General features: G+C 47.8%; 1 protein-coding gene across 1 annotated transcript in view; it reads right to left on the bottom strand.

Annotated features, from left to right (window-relative positions):
- Positions 1-1,317: 1,317 nt before the first annotated feature.
- Copz1 (coatomer protein complex, subunit zeta 1) overlaps positions 1,318-9,119 on the bottom strand; it is a 31,932-nt gene continuing 24,130 nt past the window's right edge. Inside the window, exons 5-9 of the mRNA XM_013032527.1 lie at positions 7,204-7,259; positions 4,609-4,686; positions 4,408-4,459; positions 3,347-3,385; positions 1,318-2,553 (exon numbers count right to left, since the gene is read on the bottom strand). Coding sequence (XP_012887981.1) covers positions 2,506-2,553; positions 3,347-3,385; positions 4,408-4,459; positions 4,609-4,686; positions 7,204-7,259 — 273 coding nt within the window. The 3' untranslated portion in view covers positions 1,318-2,505. The remainder of the gene's footprint in view (positions 2,554-3,346; positions 3,386-4,407; positions 4,460-4,608; positions 4,687-7,203; positions 7,260-9,119) is intronic.

Below are 9,119 nucleotides of genomic sequence, written 5' to 3'. Positions count from 1 at the left end.
GGAGGGAGAGGGGACTGGGTAGGCCTAGAACACCGTTGTCCCAGTCCTAGTGGGAAACAATGTAGAAAGAAACTGAAGCTCAGAGAATTCCACATTTGAGAACTAGAAGCCCACTCTCCACACCAGCCCCCAACACCGCTCCCCCACCCACACCAACAGCAGCCCGCCCTCCCCAGTGCCATGACAGGTGATGAATGCCACGCCAGATGCTAGGTGAGGCGATGCTGGTTGAGAGGCTGAGGCTGGTGTTGTATTGCTGCAGTTCAGGCAAAAACAAGGGATCCTAGGCCTTGATCCACCCCTGTACTCCAGCTTTCAACTTGAGGCTTTAGGCAAGGCAAGCTCTATCTCTTCCATCTGCTGTAAGGGATCCAGGGCCTAGACAATTTCTGGGCCTAATTTGCTACGTTTCTATGGAGGATCACACGAGACTGGCTAGCCACCTCTAGACTTCACACCCTGCTGTTGGAGAGGGCTCACCCATTTCTGTACTTTCTTCCCTTCATCTTTTTGTATGTACTAATTCCATCTCACATGCATAGTCCTGGAATTACAGACCCATTTCATGAGCAGTAGAGGTGACTGCAGAGACCCTTCAAATCGCCTTGGAGAGGAGGACTCCCCACCCCACCCCCCCTAAAATCCTGCAGAGGAAAGAGGAAGGGGGAAAGAAAACCAAAGCATTCTCCTGTCGCCGCAGCAACCATAAAAACCCCTAGCTAAATCCATCTTGTGAGCTCACCGCCCCATTAAGATGCAGGGCCAGGCTCTGCGCCAGCCAGCTACATTCATTTGTGCGAATAAAGGTGGAGGAGGGGGAAGGGAGCCGGCTCTGGAGGGACGGGGAAATGGCGAGAAGAGGTTATTTACACCACCGTCCTGACCTTCTGGAGCAGAGCTGGCTCCGATAAATAACCCGCTCAGCGCCGTTTCAGAGCAGGAGTGGGAGGTTCAGGAAGGGAGCAGGGGCTGGAGGAGAGCCCCCGCGCAGGTGCGCGTCTCCGGGTTACTAATGGCTGAGGCGGGAGCAGGCAGCTGGCTTTGGGGGTGGTGGTGGGGAGAACTCAGTTCCCTGAGACTCCCACTGAGAAAATACCATCCCCACCCCACCCCTGGCGCCAATTTCCAGGCGAGGGGACGGAGAGATGCCAAGGAGGCAAACAGTTCCGTAAATTAGGGATGGGGGAGGGGGTTGCTGGCGAGTCTCTGAGGTAGGAGGGGGGAAGACATATTATAAGAGGGGGTGGGTGGGTGGAGGAATAGGAATAGCTGCCAAAAAGAGGAAGGGGAACAGAAAAAAAAATCACACAAAGGCAGTTTGGAAAAGAAAAGTCCGTTTTATTCTTCTTTGCATGGAGCAGTATAGGAAGGGGTAAGTCTCCTGCACCAGATGCCCCCTTGATATGCTCAGTTGTTTGCTCCACCTCAGAGTTGGAGAACTGGCAGTTAGTGGGTGGGGCAGAAGTCTCAGGAAGGCTTTTCTAGGACATTTTGGTAGGGAAGGAGTTCAGGGTCAAGGGGAGTGGTTGTACTTCCACCTTCCTGGGGAAATGGAGGTCCCCAAGCAAAGGTACTGCCTAAGCCACCTGAGGGAAAGAGCTCAAACACTCAGCTTTTCCGTGGGGTGGAGGGAAAGAGCACAGGGTTAAGTGGCAGATGATGGACCAAGGCAGAGGAGCAAATGTGGCATGGGAGAGGTGAGGGGACCGAGAGCTACAAGGCCCAAGTCACCTAGACCTGGCCTTTCCTTCCCTTCCGTCCCTGGTTCTGAGCAGAAACTCTTCCCCAAACTAGAATGTATTTTAGTTCCAGGAGCTGTCATTGCTCCAGGGCACAGAGAGGACAAGTCAGGCCAGGAGCTGCCAGTAGTAAAGGCCAAGGAAAGGTACTAAGTCCTGGGCACACCTAAAATGACCTCTCCCAGGTCACTGCAGTTTGTAAGCCCTATCCAATAATGTCTTAGTTTCCACCATTTTGTCCTCTCCCCTATAAGCTGTTCCCAGACTCTTTTCCACAGCAGAAGAAGGGCAGCTAGAAGAAATGGGAGAAGACACAGAGGCCAGGAAGTGAGCCAAGGCTGAGACTGGATGCACAGCCCTCCCTCCCCCAAGTATCCTCCAGCCCTGGTTGGACATATGGACTAAAGGGAGGAAACACTCAGCACATTCTTTCCCTGCTTTGATCTGCAGTGCAGCCATAGCAAAGGGCAGAGAAGCTGAGGGGAGAATGTGGGGGTAGGAGAGCATGGAGCAGAATCCCTGTCTGAGCAGGAAAAGGGTGCTTCCTTTGCCCTGCATCCAAATGGGCTAGGAATTTCACTTCCAGAGGAAAGGAGGAGGAGGAATGGGAAGGTGTTGGGAAGGGCAACCCCAGACAGGATGAAGGTTTAAGGATCCCTTGTGCCCCCCTGAGATGATCCTGAGAGCAGCAGTTGGGGACTGGATGAGAAGTCACAGCAGACATGCAGATTTCTGGTAGGGGTGATAAGCCAGGCACGTGGTGTCTTCACCGAAGGAGGGACCACTTGATCTGTTCTTTTGCTGACTGTAGCACCTGCAGAAACAAGGGCAGCACTAAGGGAGGCTTTCAAGGAGTAAGGTGGGAACTAGGGGGAGGGGTGGGGGTGGGGGCTCTCCTTCCCTTCACTTGCCTTCCCTCTCCTTAGAAGAACAGGGAATAGAAAATCCCCATAGGTAGTAGAATAGGAAGAAGCTCTCTAAAGCCCTAGAGGATTGTCAGTTTGGAAAATTCCCCCCAAATTCAAATCCACAGGGGGAATGAAGAGAGAAGAGGTATGCCTGAGAGGAAAGAAAAAAAAAACAAAAAAACTGGGGGTTCAAGAGAAGGAGTTATACATCCAGATGCTCTTCTTGGTGAGGATTCTAAGCCATTTAAAACCAGAACCCCTCCTTGGCTCTCCACATCAGGTAGACAGTCTATCTGCAGTCAAGGCAGCAGGATGGATCTGCAAAACCTGCATATGCTAGAATATGCACTTCCAGCTTAGTCCTCATTTGAATAATAAGAGAAAGAGAGAGAGAGAGAGTGCTCACATGCACACAGACCATCTGCTTAAGGCAAGCCTCTGCTGGGGAATAAATCATGGAAGGAGACATCAGGCAGGGAGGGTTTGAAGGGTATAGAGGAAAGCTGACAGCCATGGCTCACAGGAAGCTGAGAGAGGAGTAGGGAGTTAAGGCACCAGGCTATTTGAGATTCACTTCCCTGCAATAAGAGGGAACCAAGGAGGACAATTCCATCTGTGGCCTCTTTCAGAATTGGTGGGTTGGGGTAGTCTCTGCAGTGACCCTGCCCTTCTGGAGAGGAAGAAGGGAGAAAGTCATACCTGAGACACAGTCTGCTCCGTAAGAGGGACATCTTCACCCTGTAGAACAGATTGCAAGCACTTAAACTGCAGTCTAGAAGTAGGGAAGAAAGGGTTGGCCCTTTAAACTGAAGCAAACTTCTCAGTCCCTAAAAGGGACTCAGCCACAGTTTTACTCAGCCAGAGGGATTGAGAACACACAAAAGGGTCATTTCATTCATCCTCCATTTTAAGACAGGAGGACTTCTTAAAAGATTTATTCCTTCCCAGTAAGAAGCAGATTATCTGATCCTCAACTCCCTCAATTTGGGGGTGGGGGACATGATTTCCTAGTCAGAGAAGACCTTCCCTGAATATCAATATCACTGGGGAAAGGATGAGGGGGAGCCAGGGGTAGTTTAATGGATCCTGCAAGGCCTGATGGGTAATGACAGAATGTTAATTTGAAGAAATAAACTGCTGCAACAGCAGCCTGAGAAGGGGACAAGTGGGGGGGGAAGCTAGTAGTGGGGGGGGACCCTCTCTCTTGCCACATAGAGACATATGTTAGAGGAGAAGATTAAACTATGCAAATGCAGCCACGGCAGTTAAGGGAGAAGATTTCCCATTACTAGGCACTGTAAGCCTTTACTCTGTGGAGGTCAGAGCCAGGACATTCTGTGAATGGGGAGATCTGCACCCCACAATTTGCAGGTGGCCCTCTTTCTGCATTCACCATGATCTTCCAGCAGACTCTGAGCCTTCTGGAATTAATTCAAAGGCTCCTTTCTGGTTATCACTAGCGCAGGAATATTGAGGTACTGGCAAGTAAGTATTTCCTGATGGATTACATAACATTTTAAAAGATAGAAAAGCCAGGCACTGGTGGCTCACACCTGTAATTCTAGCTACTTAGTTGTCTTTGATCTAAGGGTTGTGGTTTGAAGCCAGCCCAGACAGCAAAGTCTGGGAAAAAGATGGAAGTGAATCAAGTAGTACAGTACCAGCCTTGAGTAAAAAAGCCAAGACATATCAGCAGATCTAGCTCTGGAGGACACTTGAGGATTTAGACAGGGGATGCAGGAAGGTGCATTTGCACTTACCCTTAGAGCCACTCTGTGTACCACTTGCTGAGGATCATTCTCTAGGATGACCCTACAAAGACAATGAAGAGATGACTGTTCACTCTGTCTTGGCGATCAACTTACCGTGGGGACAGGCTCTCTGACCACTCATGCCCACTTTGCTTAGGTCACAGACAGCAACTCTACCTCCCCACTCCAGATCCAGGGTAGCGAACTCACCCTCCATCTACGATTTCATCCACAGCCAAGAAGAGCCCCTCCATGTTCTCCAGCAGAGCTCGCTTTTCTACATTCTTCCTGAACCCCAAAAAGATGAGAAAAATCAGCCTCTGTGTGAAAAGAATCCTAGGACACTGTCTAGATAGGGGACTCTAAATTAGGCAATAAATGTCTCCACCATGACTAATGTGGAGAAGTTTTTAGCTAATCTACTCTAAACCTTTTCCCATTCTTGTTTGCTGAGTAAGGATTAGGAATGCCAGGAAAAGAGGTCAGTGGTTAAAGTGCTTGCCTAGCATGCCCAAGTTCGATCCCCAATACAAAAAAAGAAAGAGATTCAGTCAATTTCTGACTATTCACAGATTTGATTATCCAGAGTTATTGTTTCTTTCCTACCTCTGATGCTTCATGACACTGTTCACAAACACAGACATTTGTGGGTGGAATAAAGAAAACAGAACTAAAATTCCATCTGATGGTTGCAGGATGTGGGAAAGGATTACATGTAAACTCTGTCTGCACTCAGATGCTGACCTTCCTAAGTCCCTGCTACCCCTTCTCTCCCTCCTCTTTCCCCACCAGTTTTGCTCGAGCCCGGAAAAGAAGCCCAACAAGGGAGCTAGAAACAGTCAGGGTCCCCATCTTCCAGCCACAGGTGGTAGGTGCATGTGGCCTGTCACATTCATTAGTTTGACTCTTTCATTAGATTACCTGAAATTAAGCCTACTCATTCACCTGGCTAAGAAATAAATCATCCCCCTTCCTGAAGAAACCTGAGCCTTTACCCTGCTGGTTTTGTGGGGCTGAGAGTGCCTGCTGTTCTGCTCCTCTGCTCCGGATAGTTGTCTGAACTAGGTTCACTTGGAAGCTGCTGTGGGGGGATGAAGTTCAAAGCCCTGGGTGTTTTCAGGAAAAGTATCTTATATCTCTTTTCTTGCCCTATATACATGGGAATAGAGGGCTGGGGAGGAGTGAAAAAAGTGGAGAAAAGCAAATGGCACATCTTCCTTTTCCACAGAAGGGAAGCTTAACAGCCAGAAAAGGAACATTAGAGGTGGTGCCTCCAACGTCAAGGTACACATTTCATTTCTTTTCTTTTTTTGGCAGTTGTGGCCTGGGTGCTGTCCCTCAGTTCTTCAGCTCAAGGCTAGCGCTCTACCACTTGAACCACACCACCACTTCTGGTTTTCTGGTGGTTTATTGGAGATAAGAGTCTCACAGACTTTTCCTGCCTGGGCTGGCTTTGAACCGTGATTCTCAGATCTCAGCCTCCTGATTAGCTAGGACTACAAGCATGAGTCACCAGTGCCCAGCTTCAAGGTACACATTTCATCTGGGCCACATCCTTGTGTTTGTCCTTTCCCTTCTTCTAATGCAAAGAATGAAGCTAGAAATCACCTAGAGAGAGGGTGCTTAAAACTCTAACAAGTTGCTGGGGATGGCAACAGGAGACACAGTGGGCTACTGTTCCTCCTAGGAAATCTCATTCCTGAGTAGAGTTTTTCGACTTGAGGAACATGTTCTCCTTCTAGTTCTCCCTCTCAGTGTGAAGTCCTCTGAAATAGTAAGCCCAATTTTTTTCTTTGTTAGTCTTGGGGTTTGAATTCAGGGTCTGGGCCCTGTCCCTGAGCTTTTGTGTTCAAGGCCAGTGCCCTACCATTTGAGCCACAGCTCCATTTATAGCTTTCTTTTTTTTTTTTTTTTAATGTTTAATTGGAGGTAAGAGTCTCTTGGTAGCTGGGAGCTAATGGTTCATGACTATAATCCTAGCTACAGAAGGCTAAGATCTGAGGATCATGATTTGGAGCCAGCCCAGGCAGGAAAGTCCGTGAAACTTGTCTTGGGTCCCGAACTCTAGGCTTGGATGCTGTTCCTCAGCTCTTCAGCTCAAGGGTAGGGCTCTATCACTTGAGCCACAGCGCCACTTCTGCTTTTTCTGTTTGTGTGGTGCTAAGGAATCGAACCCAGGGCCTCATGCATGCAAGGCAAGCTCTACCACGGAGCCACCTTCCCAGGCCCTGTGAAATTCTAATCTCCAATAAACCACTTAAAAAGGCCAAAGTGGCACTGTGGCCCAAGTTGTAGAGCACTCACTCACCTTGAGCAAAAGAAGCTAAGGGACAGCACCCAGACTCAGAGTTCAAGCCTCAGGTTGTGGGGGGGGGGCTGATGGGAGGGCGAATCTCATGGACTTTCCTGCCTGGGCTGGTTTCAAACTGTGATTCTCAGATCTCAGACTCCTGAATAGCTAGGATTATAAGTGTGAGCCACCAGCATCTGGGTCCAACTTCTTTTTTTTTTTTTTGGTCCAGTCGTGGAGCCTGAACTCTGGGCCAGGGCGCTGTCCCTCAGCTCTTCAGCTCAAGGCTAGCGCTCTACCACTTGAGCCACAGTGCCACTTCTGGCTTTTTTCTTTTTGCTTATGTGGTACTGAGGAATCGAACCCAGGGCCTCATGCATGCAAGGCAAGTGCTCTACCACTGAGCCACCTTCCCAGCCCATGGGTCCAACTTCTTAACTAAATCAATGCCCTGGAACCTCTGCCAGTCCCTTATAAATCCCTGGACCAAATGAACATTGAGAATGGCTGCTCACCTCAGCATCTGGCTCAGGGAGTCAAATAGGCAATTCAGAACAGCCATAAGCATCAGCTGTTGGGAGAGAGAAAAGACAAAAAGAGAAGGGTCAAGTCCTTGAAAAAAACTACACAAAAACAAATCATACAATTCATAAGCATCAAAACATACAGGTTTTTACAAAGGACCAGAAATACAAGGTAGAAGAGAGCATCTTTTCCTGTTGTTTCTCATGGAGGTGAATTCTGGCTAGACATGGTGGTGCTTATCTGTAATCCCAGCTACTTAGGAGGTAGAGGTAGAAAGATTTTGAGTTTGAGGCTAGCCCAGGCAAAAACTTAGTGAGTCCCTATTTCAGAAACAAACTATGACACAAAATAGTTAAGAGTGTGGTTCAAGTGGTACGGCGTTTGCCTATAGAGAAGAGATCATGTGAAGATCTAATCTCTAATCATGAAAAAAAAGTGAATGAGCCCCCAATTTGAGGTCTCTTTTAGCCAGAAGGTCAAAAAGCATTTGCTGTCATGATCCTCTACATGTCTTTACCAACTATCTATGTGTTATCAAATATCAGGTGGAAAGAGAAATCATTAACCAAGCAACATAAGGTCTGAGAGGCAGCAGAACTACTGGAAAGAGTATGGGCGTTTGTTTGGTTTTTCTTTCGTGTGGTACTGAGGATTGAAACCTAGGACCGTAAGCATGCTAAGTACAGGCTCCACCACTGAACTATACCCAAGCTGGGCATGGACTTTTGAGTCAGATGGATCTGGACTTCAATCTCAGCTGAGCCATTTTCTCCATGTGTGACTTGGAGTTATTAGGCTGAACCCCATGAAACTGCCACTTTTGTAGTTTGACAAAGGTCAAGTACAAGCAATTTCATATGGTTCTTCCTGTTTGGTTTCCTCATTGGTAACACAAAGGCACTACTGCTTACAGCTCACAGAAGTGCTGCTAGATCCACACAATAATGTACTTTACTAAGTACTCAACGCTATACTGAGTGCTCAGCAGGAGGTAGGACTGGCAAACTTACTTTGGCAGAATATTATCGAAGGACTCATTTTTACCAATCCACTCTCACTCAGAGATGTTGCTTTCCCCTAAGGCAAATAGTTATTTCTGCATACAGGAAGTAGATTTGACTACACTTGTAGTCCCATTCATGCTGTTGACTTGGTGAGATAAAGCTTCCAGCTTCAACATGACCCAAAAGACCCATTAATTGCCCTGAATTCATCAGTGAAGCCAATATCTCCCCACAACCTTGACCGCACCTCAGAAATTCACCTTAAAAAAATACTGCAGTTGAGGGGCTGGGAAGGTGGCTCAGTGGTAGAGCGCTTGCCTTGCATGCCTGAGGCCCTGGGTTCGATTCCTCAGCACCACATAAGCAAAAAGAAAAAAGCTGGAAGTGGCGCTGTGGCTCAAGTGGTAGAGCGCTAGCCTTGAGCTGAAGAGCTGAGGGACAGCGCCCAGGCCCAGAGTTCAAGCCCCACGACCGGACCCAAAAAATAAAAATACTGCAGTTGAAAAAGCATTTGACAAGATCTAGTACCCCTTTATGATAAAAGCTCTGGAGAAATGGGGAATCCATGGAACATTCCTCAGTATAATAAAGGCTGTATGTAACAAACCTACAACCAGCATTATACCTAATAGTGAAAAGTTAAAAAGATTTCCTCTAAAATGAGGAATGAGACAAGGATGTCCGCTCTCTCCACTCCTTCCTCAATACAGTACTGGAATTTCTAGCTAGAGCAATAGGACAAGAGACAAACATAAAGGGGATCAAAACAGGGAAAGAAGTAAAACTCTCCCTCTTTGCAGATGATATGATCGTGTATTTAATGAACCCTATAGACTCATCTGCCAAGTTACTTGAGCTGATCTGAAACTCTGGCAAAGTAGCAGGGTATAAAATTAACCCAC

The sequence above is a fragment of the Dipodomys ordii genome, unplaced genomic scaffold, assembly GCF_000151885.1.
Source record: "Dipodomys ordii isolate 6190 unplaced genomic scaffold, Dord_2.0 Scaffold155, whole genome shotgun sequence".
In the NCBI taxonomy this organism is placed as follows: Eukaryota; Metazoa; Chordata; class Mammalia; order Rodentia; family Heteromyidae; genus Dipodomys; species Dipodomys ordii.
Note: the sequence above shows the minus strand (reverse complement) of the source record. Positions and strands in the feature narration are given on the sequence as shown.